The 12,469-nt window shown below is 40.0% G+C and overlaps 1 protein-coding gene across 3 annotated transcripts in view; it reads left to right on the forward strand.

Moving 5' to 3' along the window:
* Positions 1 to 2,056: 2,056 nt before the first annotated feature.
* MRPS9 (mitochondrial ribosomal protein S9) overlaps positions 2,057 to 12,469 on the forward strand; it is a 114,592-nt gene continuing 104,179 nt past the window's right edge. For all 3 annotated transcript variants that reach the window (XM_082852107.1, XM_082852106.1, XM_082852108.1), the window contains exons 1-2: positions 2,057 to 2,202; positions 5,730 to 5,909. In XM_082852107.1, coding sequence (XP_082708233.1) covers positions 2,068 to 2,202; positions 5,730 to 5,909 — 315 coding nt within the window. In that variant the 5' untranslated portion in view covers positions 2,057 to 2,067. The remainder of the gene's footprint in view (positions 2,203 to 5,729; positions 5,910 to 12,469) is intronic.

Here is a 12,469-nt window from a genome sequence, read left to right on the forward strand (position 1 = left end):
CATTGATTTATGGATTTCAGAAAAACTATATCAGTTTACACCCTCACCACCAGCATCTAACACTTCCTGCATTCTCACAACTCGGCAACACTTGGTGTTGTTTGTCCAACATTTCGACTTTCCTGATATTTACCTTAGAAGCTGCTCTAGCACCGAATCCTCACATTCACATGACTCCACCATGCTGGACTGTTGGTATTTTATGATCCTGATATGGGACCGAGGATGCCTGTTGCCTCTGACATAACAGGTGTTCAGTAAACGAGAGAAAAATTAAATGAATCTAAGATGCAGCTGTTTGGTAAAATGACATTTTTTTCATATTTTAAATGTTTATCAGTACATTCCTGATTCCAATCTTTCCTTCTGTCTCCAAATTATGCAGCCAGTGTCAACCTACAGTTACATATTTCTTCCCAAACTCAAAGGCTACACAGGAAATTCAAAGCAGCAGTCCAAGGGTTGCCCCTAGAGGTGGGAGATGTATTACATTTGCTTTACTGTAATCTAGTAAAAGATCATAACATGAATCTTAGAGAAAAAAACTTCCACAATTCCTAATCTTAATTTCAGTACTTAATGTATTTTTCATATGCTCCAACATGTCATTTTAAAAAAATGATATAAATTCTGCTTCTACATACTTATTTGATTGTCTTGGTGAAATTTCCACAATTAAGTTAAAACACTTTTTTTTTACAATGTGTAGGAACTGCTGTTTAAAGACACCTATTTTAATAAGTTATAAAGTCTTGGTTCCCGAATACTGGCTCATGGGTCTCTGCCAACTTTGTTTGTTTGTTTGTTTGTTTTGCGGTACTCGGGCCTCTCACTGCTGTGGTCTCTCCCGTTGCGGAGCACAGGCTCCGGACGCGCAGACTCAGCGGCCATGGCTCACGGGCCCAGCCGCTCCGCGGCATGTGGGATCTTCCCAGACTGGGGCACGAACCCGTGTCCCCTGCATCGGCAGGCGGACTCTCAACCATTGCGCCACCAGGGAAGCCCCTCTGCCAACTTTTGATGAAAATCTCGCTAGCCTAAAAGGTAACACCAAAAAGAACGAGTGCGAGGTTTGCGTACACATAAATGCACTCCATTTGAAGGACCACACTTCATTCCAAGATTATGTCACTTTTACCTTCTTAATATTAACATGTTCTGTGTTTTATGAAATAGTGATGATAGTAGATGACATTTATTTGCTTGACAACTTGACCTCAGATTTTCCATATGCATGTGTGTATTTGCGTATTAATTTTACTGATCCTTTGAATCTAATTGTTTGGAAACCCTTTAAGAGTGGCTTACTACATCCTGTAATATGTATTTCGTAGAAAGCGCCCTTGGAGTTACTGTCTGGAGCAAACAGTAAAAAAGCCCCAGAAGGCAAGCCATGCTCATCTATATTCATACCCATTTATTTAGTTCTGATTGAGTTTCCAGGGAGGTTTAGTACTAACAGTAAGGGGGTGACAAGCAAAGACAAGTGTCTGTCCTCGCAGGTTTAAGGGTTAGCCTGCGCTTCATACACTTAGGAAACAACCAGTTTCCGGAGGAGGGTGGAGACACTGGACCCCGATACACGTGGGAAGGGAGGAGGAGGTAAAACCCATACCAGGAAGGGGTCTGCTGGGAGCAGAGGCACGGAGCTCGGTCCTACTGAGCGGAGAGAGGAGTTGGGTGATGATGGAGCGTGAAGACAGGGCTAAGCAGGGGAGCCAGCGCTAGGGCAGGCTGGACGTGGGGCGGAAGGGCTGGCGAGACAGCCACGTGGCAGTCGTTCCAAGGAGACTCGGGTAGCGACCGACTACAAGACGCGCAGAAGATGCGCGAGGCCAGGATGCAGACCCACTACCTTTCGCACGGTCAACACCTGCCCCGGGCCGGGGTCGGACACGCCCCTCGAGCTCCCGCACCCAATCAGCGACGAGCCGCCTCTGGCCGCGGGACACGCCCCCTGCTCCAGCGCCTCTTCCCGGCAGCCTCGAGAACCCGGAGCCCATCAGCGCCTGCGCAGTCCGCAAGCCCCGCCTTTTCGTCCTACTGCCCGCGCCTCCCGCAGCCAACATGGCGGCTCTACGTGTGACCTGCGGCGCAGCTGCTTCATACGGGCTCTTTCTTGGGGGTAGGGTTAGCTTTGCTCGGGGACAGGGCCTCTGGAAAGCTGCGGCTGCTAAGCTGCAGAGAAGTCCCGGATGCCAGGTAAGGCCTGAGAGAGGTGGGAGTGCTGGTCCCTGGAGCACGCGGATGTGGAGCCGGCTCCGTCGCGGTCCTCTGGCGTCTCCACGCCCTCAGACGGGGCCCTGGGGTCTTAGGTGCTCAGCAGCGGTCTGAGGTAGAGAGAGGAGTGGGATTGCCTTCTGGTTCCCACCCTGGACGTTGTTGCTGGTTTTCTCAGGGTACAGTGAGGGGGAAGTTACCTGAGACGAAACTAGAGCGACCCCTGCCTTGACCCGCCGCCCGGGTGGGTGATGGGTCCCGCCCTGCCCACGAGCCCCGCGGTCCAGAGGGCGGAGGTGGATGAGAACTGGACCCCTGCAGGGACCCGAAGACTGAATGCAGAAAGTCGCACAGTGGAGAGGAGAGAGAGTGACAGTTTTAAAGTGTCTTGCATCTGTGCAGTTTTCGTTTTCTTAATTTTCACGGTACTTTGTCTCTGATAGATGGAGATCACAACTTCTAAATTAAATTTAATCCTGAGGGCAGTGGGAAGCCAGGATTCTAGCTTCACAGCTGATGGGATGATGATGCGATTTACTGACATGGGATCTGAGTAGGAGGAACGAGATTTGAGAGGGAAGGAAACGAGCTTAGTTTGGGATATAATTGTGTTTATTAAATAGTTATATTTGGGATGTCCAAGTGTAGATTTCCAGTAAACCCATAGATAAACAAGTTAAAGAAGAAAGCTGATTTACACGTCCTCTCTTACCTTGTAGATGGTCATTGAGGTCTTGGAAATGAATTAGATCATCTAGGGGAGGTTGTAGTGAATGAGGAATAAGCAGAGGGATCGGACCCTGAAGGACAAACAGCAGAGGAAGAAGAGCCACCCAAGAGATTGAGAATGACCTGCCAAAGAAGTAGGGGAAAACCCAGGCAGTGTGGAGACATAGAAAACAGGAGAGTGTTCCAAGGAGGGAGAGTGCCTGACAGTACCAAACACTGTAAAGAAGTCAAGTACTGTGATCAAAAACTGTTGAAAAAGGAGTGCCACCTTTTTTAAAAATCTTCTTTCTTTTATGTTTTGACTCAGATCAACCAATGCATCCACTTATCCATCAAACATTTGTTTTTATTATTTTTCAGCTGGAAAATAGGTTGGAAGCTTTTATTTTTCTCATGCATCTCTTTTGAATGTATCCTTTCTGTATACGCATAATTTCCTATAAAAGGGACTGTAGCATACAGAATGTCCTTATTGTTGACACAAAGTGGGGGAGGTGACAGAGAGTTGTTAACTTCTGCTCCATCCCTGGAACTCCCAAACCTTTGAACGTCTGTATCCTTCTGTGTCTTTCTTGATGTTCTTTTAATCATAGACATGCATTCATATGCATGCTTTCAAAAGATGGATCCTGTTCTACTTTTTGCTTCTTTAACTTACACGTATAGCAGAAATCTGCTGCGTGATATTCTGTGGTATGAATGTATCAAGGTTAATTTAACGGTTGATGGGCATTTGCTTTGTTTCCTTTTTCTTCCCACTAATAAAGTGTTCAGTAAACATCCTGGTGTAATTCTTACTACATCAAATATCTTGTATCTGATGCTTTTATTTCTGTAGGAGAGAGTCCCAGTTGTGAGGTGATTGCTGCAAATGTCAGTAGACATTTAATAGATGTTTCCACATAGTTCTCCAGAAAGGCTGTAGCAATTCACAGTCCATCGTTGACGTAAAAGCATGCCCTTCTTTCCACGTGCATTAGGTATTATTATTTTTTTCAGTAAGGTGGGTGAAAAATGATTTTCCTTTGTTGCTTTAATTTCACCTCCCTGACCACTCCTGAAATAAATAAAGCTTTTCTTTTTTCCACCCCTATGGCAGGTGTTTACTGAGCAGTTCACTTGAGCCAGGCACTGCGAAGTAAGCAAATCATTGAAGTCAAACAATTCCTAGATGGTGTCCACCCTTAGCACTCTCAAGGGATGGTCCTGAGGTGCTGAATCCCCAAATTCCTGAATACCTCGACAGCACACGTGTTAGCACATGCAGTACAGCTTAGATACAACTGAAAGACTTAACTGACCCCATCAGACCCTTAATGGTTCCTTCTATATGGCTAAAGACATTTATAAAGCTTTTTTCCTGGCCCAGAGCTTATCTGTCTTAAATATTAGCATTTCTTCACTTCCGTCTCCAATATTAATCATTATATTTCTTTTAGGGGCCATGTTTCATAAAACAACAAAGTTTTTAATCACTTTATGAGTTGCTGAAACACTACACCTGTTTTTGTTTAGTTTGGGTCATAACCCATTAGTTATGAAATCTCATAAGAGGTTAAAGAAGGGAGTGGAGAGAATAGAATAATTATAATAATCAAAGTCCATCTTATATAGGGTATTTTTGCCTTTTGTTTATGTATATATATGTGTGTGTGTGTCTGTCCTAGGGGGTGATATAAGCAGTAGCTATTACTGTGGGTCACAGTCAAAAATGTTTGACACTGATGCAAAAGGAAAAAGAAACAAGTTCTGTTAAGCTGTGGCTCCTGGCTACTCAGTTGGGAAGCTCTCCAGGTTTTCTCCTGCATACCAGAATTGTGGCATACACGTTTCATGTTAATGGCTCAGTACAAGTGCATATATCTGAGTGTCCCAAATTTGGGGTGGAGGAGGGAATATTACTTGGGAATGGCCAGATTTTTCTGGTTTTAAACCCGTGAATATCAAGGATCTACACACGGTGTACTGTGAGATTTACAAAGGTAAATACAGAAAAGCACAGAGTGCAGTGCCTAATACAAATGAGTTGTGATGGGTAGAGTGGTGGGCAGCTTCTCAGAGGAGGTGTTGGGAGAGTCAGTTAGGAGTTATGTGAGGAAAGAGAGGTATCTGTTCTAGGAACATGTAATAGGTCCACAAGGGACAGCGATGTACAGAGTCAGTGGATTCTGGCAACAACAAATAATTGGTTATAGCAATTATAATTGGTATAATAATTGGTGAGAGAGCGGTGGGACAGGATTAGAAAGTGTATGGCTATGTGAAGATACTTGACTTTTTTTTTTTTAAACTGTCACAAATGAAAGTAGTTTTGGCTTTATTATAAGCAGTTTGACAGTCATGGTGTGATACAAAGGTTACCCATGAATTCTTTTTTTTTTAATTCTTTTTAAGGGAGTGGCGTTTTACTCTTCATTCGTTGTGTGTCAAATATCACAGCAGCCGACATTGACCAGTCGGTATCAAATGTGGATGTTTGTAGCAGACATGGAGGTAGCATATCACTCACAGTTATTTTTATTATTATTATTTGTAATGTGTTGAAATGCTAGTAGTTTCAACTTTGTAAGCAGAAGCTTTTAAAAGCAAGCTTTCTAGCAGGGACTTTTTAGCAGGGAACAGTTGTCTTAACAAGCCTTTACCTTGTCTCCAGACTCCTGCCAATTGAGTACCATAATAAAAAGAGAGTTATTTGAATGTCTTGTTTTATTTAGAGACAGTGGCCTGTAAGATCATTGTTTAATTTAAAATCTTTTCTTTCCATTTGTATTTTCTCCTAGATATTAAGGTTAAGACACACCACAGTTGTAACAACAAGGAAAAATGTTGCAGTCTTAAGACGTGAAACTTACACAGTGGATTTTATTAAAAAGCAGATTGAAGAATTCAACATAGGAAAGAGACACTTAGCCAATATGATGGGAGAAGATCCAGAAACTTTTACCCAAGAGGATATTGATGTAAGTACAGTTACTCTGTTGGAAAAGTAATTGTAGAGTTTTAAATACCGAAAGCTGTCAGACTGTCAGAATAAGGAAAAATGCCACTCTGCTATTTTGCAAGTTGGAACTGTGGTTTCAGAGAGTTGCTGCTCTGTATTTGAAGCGTTATAAAGTATAGTGAGGTTTAGATTTTAACCAGAAATGGATACTTTTCCTTGATTCCAGGTCATAGGAGCCACAATGAACGTTTATACACAACTTAGAAACATTTATCCTGTTATGTAGTCTTAAACTCAGCTTTCTTACAAAATGATAAAACAAATGGTAAGTTTATAGGAAAAATCCCGTAAGTAAACCCAAGCCCAGAGTTTTTATCAACCTAACTATATATTTGAATTTTCAAAGTGAGGGCATGTTCTGAGTGATTTGAGAATAGGGCTAAAATTCTGTTCCTGTTCCACCTAGTGCTGGTACTCTTACTTTGTTCTTCTTTTTCAAGGTCATTTTGTCCGTTCTCTGCCCTTTGAATTTCCATATGAATTTTAGAATGAGCTAATCAGTTTCTTCAGCTAGCCAGCTAGGATTTTGATAGGGATTATGTTGAATCTCTAGATAAATTTTGGGAGTATTGCCATCTTAAGTCTTCTGATCTGTGATCATGGGATGTCTTTCTGTTTATTTAGATCTTCTTTAATTTCTTATTGTGATGTTTTCCAGTTTTCAGAGTTTGTTTGGCATTTCTTTTAAGTTTATTTCTGAGCATTAATTGCTTTTTGAAGTTATTCTATTGTAAATAGAATTGTTTTGTAGTTTTTTGGTGGATTTCTTAGGATTTTCTACATATAAAATGTTGCCACTGACAAATAGAAATAGTTTTAGTTCTTTCTTTCCAATCTGAATGCCTTTTATTTCTTTTTCTTGCCTAATTGCCCTGGCTAGGACCTCCAGCAAAGCTGAATAGAAATAGTGAGTGGACATTCTCACCTTGTTCCTGATCTTAGGGAAAAGCCTTCGTCTTTCACCGTCGGGAATGATGTTAGCTATGGGTTTTTATAGATGCTCTTTATCAGGTACTGGAGATTCCTTTCCATACCTAGTTTGCTGAGCATTATTATCATAAAGGGGTTTTGGATATTGTCAACTTTTTTTTTTTTTTTTTGCTTTTACTGAGATGATATCTTTTATTGGTTGGTATATCACATTACTTGATTTTTTTTTTCGTTTTCTTTATCTACTGTATCTTTTTTTTTATTTACTAAATTAAAATAGGGATGACGATCTCCATGTTGTTCTTAGGACTAAGGAGACAAATACAAACCCCAAAAAAGTTTATGACATAACAAATCACAAAGTCAATCATAAAGGACAAACTTGTTTTGCCTGTAATTTGTTCTGGGAATCATGGAAGCAAATGAAGATTTTTTTTTTTTTTTTAACATTATTCAATGAAACATTACTTCTTAACAGCCAACCCCCTTTTTTTTTTTTTTTTTTTTTGCGGTACGCGGGCCTCTCACCGTTGTGGCCTCTCCTGTTGTGGAGCACAGGCTCCGGACGCGCAGGCTCAGCGGCCATGGCTCATGGGTCTAGCCACTCCGCGGCATGTGGGATCTTCCCGGACCGGGGCACGAACCCGTGTCCCCTGCATCGGCAGGCGGACTCCCAACCACTGCGCCACCAGGGAAGCCCCAGCCAACCCTTTTAAACAAAGTGTTAGATGTCAGTTAAGACTCAAAAGAATCAGAGATTTTAACTATATTTTAAAGGATATGGTTATTTATTTATTATTTTTTGCATCAATTGACTTAGATGTTAAACCAACCTTGTGTTCCTGGAATAAATCCCACTTTGTCAGGGTGGGTCATCTTTTTTATGTGTTTCTGGAATTGGTTTGCTAGTGTTTTGCTGAGGATTTTTGCATCTAATTAATACTTATCTGTATTTTTCTGTTCTTGTAATGTCTGTGATTTTGATATCAGGGTAATACTGGTCTCACAGAATGAGTTGGGAAATTCTCTTTTATTTTTGGAATTGTTCGTGAAGAATTGGTATTAATTCTTCTTTAAATGTTTGGTTGAATTCATCAGTGCAGGCCTCTGGGCCTGGGATTTGTGTGTGTATTTCTGTTTTTGATTTTTGATAATTACTGTCTGCTTTTAAAAATGGTCCTCCCCTCTCTCCTTGTGACCTGTGTGTCCCTGAGTAACTGTTCCCAGGAAGAGGATCCCACTACCTAACTGACTTGACCACTAAGGCATTTTGGAGCATCTCTTCACTACCTTTTTAGGTGTACATGGAGTATATTTAGCTCAGTGAGAGAAACAGAATCATTCAGTAGTTTTGTAAATCTATCTGAAGGGATGAGCATTTTCACAACATAAGTATTACGTATGAATTATGTTGTTTAGAGTGGTGTGAGTTCATTGTTTGGCTGTTTAATCAGAATGCTAGTTTGAGATGTTAAATCCTCATGAAAATAGTTTTAATTTTTACAGAGTAGACATGACCTATAATTTAATTCAATTACCAAGTTAAAAGTCTAGGCTTGCTGTATAATTTTCACGTAGGTAAATTAAGTGCCATTGTATTCAGATTAAACCATTCGTTATTATATGAATTTTAGAAACTGGTTTTTCCTTGCTACTAACCAATTGCTAAAATAATGATTGCTGCAATCATCTGTGAAATGCATTTAGGCAAAAATATTGAAGATCTAAAACAGTTTTTTTCATATATTAAAATACTTAAAAATTTTTTTCTTTAAGGGGTTTAAAACAGACAGACATTGGTGTCTTCATCTAAAGGATCCTTTTTGTATTATTTAGAGAAATCTAAAAGATTCTGTCATTCAGTCAGGTAGAAACAATATTTTTAGTTCTGCTTCTTAAAATATTGAGTTGTTTCCAGAGAAGGTGTGTTTAACATCACACAGTAAATGTGAGGGGTGGCAGCTTTTCTTTAAAAAACTGTGTGTGTGTGTGTGTGTGTGTGTGTGTGTGTGTGTGTAGTGAAAGTAAGTTGATGTTATTTTGTGTCATTGTGCTAATAGAACATAATAAAAATCTTCCTTAGACAATAAAATAATGAAATCATGAATTGTTATGAAAAAAGTCCAATCACTTCTTTAAAATATGTAAAATGTTTTAAAATGAAGCTGGATTTCTTGTGAGGAATATAGATGCAGAACATGTAGAACTTTGTGGTTAAATTAACATTCTTTTAAAAGATAAATTTGTTGTAGTTGAAGTGACGTTGTAGAAAGGTGCAGAACCTGGCATTAGGAGAGTCCTCGCAGCATCACTAACTCGCATTGTAATGTCTGACCGGTCACAGCACGGTCACTAGGTTTCCTCATCTCTAAAATAATGATACCTGCTCGCCTACCTCAGAATATAACTAAGGAGCGTGAGATTAATGCGTTATGTTATTGTTCTTATGGCAGATTTTATTGTAATAAATAAAATCTACCATGACTTGAATCAGTCACTAGTTTTCTGATTGCCTTGGTCATACAAGTCTTCCATGAGACAGAATGTTGGGGAGGAGAATCTGCAGTCCTCTTGGGAACATTGATTTATCAGGAGCCACTTCAGCCAGAGTTTGTATTGTACTGCAGGGTGGTGTGTGGTCTCACCTCGCTCATGTCTGAAAGCCCTGTGGAAGTGTGATCCCTTTTCCTTGACGTGGGCCACTTGGTTCTGCTGTGCTCGACTTTCCTACAAATGATTGATGTGCTTCACTCAGTCTCACGTTTTATGTCAATTACCTCTTCTGGCATTTTATTAAATTAAGAGGACCTTCTTTGACATCTGAGTAGATGTAAAAGCAAAAGAGGACGATGACAGCCACTGTTTCCAAAGCACTGAAAATATATGGGAATTTATCATTTTATAGTTCCTGTTTTCATTTATTTATTTGAAGCTATTATTTTTGTAACAGGTTTGGCTGTGTATATAACCTGAAAGAGAGACAGTAACATTTCCATACTGACAGAATGCTTGGTTATTTCTAAAGACAAAAATAAATAATTTGATATCCAAAATCAGGAAAATATTTTAAGCTTCCAGATAATCTTCAGAAGAACATTATGGTTGCTATGATGTATTTAGATATCGTGAATGCTTTTTATAATATGTTGACTTTTAATATATAAATTAAAACTAGGTATTGTAATTTGTCTCTTAATAATATGATCAGGAAATTAGATAGTCTACAAAAGGGAATTTCCTAGATGAGAGAAGCTTATTTTTAATTGTTATTTGAAAAGAAAAATACCACCACTTACTGAAAACCTCGTATGTATGTGCAAGATGCTGTCTGGGAGCCTGATATACATGCGCACATTTAATCTTCATAAAAACCTACAGAGTAGGTATTTATTGTTGAGGAAATCAAAGCTGTACACGGCGTTTCTGTATCCAAAGTCTGTTTTTTCCACACTTTCAAAGATTAAATTTTTTGGTAGCATTTTCTAAAATAAATTGCAGTCTCCCCAGCCTTACTTAGTAGAATATAGAGAGTATAATTTAACCTCAGGATGTTCCTGTTGAGAGTGGTTGTTAAACTGCGGAGCCCCGTAGTGTGTGTTTGTCGCTGTACTGAGTGGCCTGGCTCTGCCCTGTCTCCTTTCCTATCAAGGTGTCTGTCTTTGCCTCTTGCCGCTCCCTTTGCCTGCTGGCCTTCTGGCATAGCTAAGGTTGTTAGGCTTGTGGATTAAAATTAGGAGCCACTGGACTCAGCATGAGGAAATCATGAGTTTATAGTAGCTACTTCAGCTCTTCATAGGCCTTTTTCATTGATTTCTAGGTTTACAACTTTATTCCAGAAGGTTGAGCTTGAATAGAAATATGGCCTCTGGCCTCACTGAGTGAAGCGTATACAACTTATGTGTGAAAATTACACCTGGGTAATCTTTTATGCTAGTGCACCCTTAATTTAATAAGCCTTTAAACAAGAGTACTGTTATGGATTAGTGAAAGAAAAAGAAATATGACAGGTAAACTTTACGGATAAAAATAATTCTGCTTGTCACTGCGGATATTTAAAGGTACATTATTTAGAAGGTTTTTTTATTAAAGCTACAGCGTTGTGTATCTGCTAGAAATTTTGTTTTGCAAAATGTTTAATGCTCATTGATGGCATTAAATTTATATGAAAAAATATCCTTTTTAGTTGGTGAAATAGCAAATTAACTAAAAAGAAATTAGGTATAGATTTTCTCCATTTCAAAATAGTTTAATTTTTGCCTAATTTCTTAAGTTACATTGAAAAGAAAGGAACCGCCTGCTGCTCTTTCTCGGAATCACTGGTGCTGCTGGTAACCCCCAGAAGATCTGATAGGAGGACAAACAGGTCCCTCTGACAAGCAGTGTAGTGCATGTGTGTTTGGTGTCTTGCTGAAAGTACTCAGATGCATGCTAAATATTTTGAAAATAGATTTTAATGCCGTGTTTCTCAACTCCTGTGCCATAAATCTTTCCCAGGTGATTTCCAGATGTTGATCAGTGTGTGAAAAGGACTCTTGTCTGAGACAGTGTATGTTACTCCATGGAGGACTCTGTCCCATGAACATTGAGCTGAACGGAGTTTGTAATTCAGTGTAAAGCAGTTATAGTTTGGTCAAAAGAAGAGTCTGTGTGTATGGGAACTGTAAGAAATAGCCCCATAGTGTGTAACAGAGGTGGGCAGAAATGTTTTCCTCAAATCTTGACCAAAGGCTCAAGACTGGCCAGTGGTCAGGGCCTTGGAATTCCATAGGCGTTGTCACACACCGCTGTGCTGGAGTAGACGATCTGTGTAGTGTTGCTCACCCTTTTCATCCTCTCACGTGTACCATCAAAATTCTTTTTCTCAGAATCATGCTGTAAACACAGAAAGGTTGAGGACCACTGATATTTGCATTTTCCTTTTTGAATTAAGCTTATAAATTTTAAGTTGGAGACATTTCGGTTATATTAAATATTATGGATACAGAATTGCACTTGCATTTACTAATGTCTTTATTTGGGAATTAAAAGTTAAGTTCTGCATTACTCTAGAATTTCAGGAGAAAAGCCAGCAAATTGATATATAATACTGCTGAAGTCTACCAATTACTTTTTTTTTTTTTTTTTTTGCGGTACGCGGGCCTCTCACCATTGTGGCCTGTCCTGTTGCAGAGCACAGGCTCCGGACGTGCAGGCTCAGTGGCCATGGCTCACGGGCCCAGCCGCTCTGCGGCATGTGGGATCCTCCCGGACCAGGGCGCGAACCCGCGTCCACTGCATCAGCAGGCGGACTCTCAACCACTGCGCCACCAGGGAAGCCCTACCAATCACTTTTTAATTGGTATTATAGACCTCCTTCCGAAACCTGAATGTTTTGTTCTCCAGAGTGTGAATATGCTGTGTGAAGTTTCTCTAATTGATTTGCTGTGCCCATTCCATTTGATGTATCATTTTTCACAATATTTCATAATTTGTGCTCACTTCTAATGAACAGAGTCGTTAGGACAGGCATGTCTAAGTACAACTGACAGCTAACATTAGGTGCCAGATGCAGTTTATAAAGCTGTGTAGAACTGTAGAGAACAGTTTAAA

The sequence above is a fragment of the Leucopleurus acutus genome (assembly GCF_964270905.1).
Source record: "Leucopleurus acutus genome assembly, chromosome: 12".
NCBI lineage: Eukaryota > Metazoa > Chordata > Mammalia > Artiodactyla > Delphinidae > Leucopleurus > Leucopleurus acutus.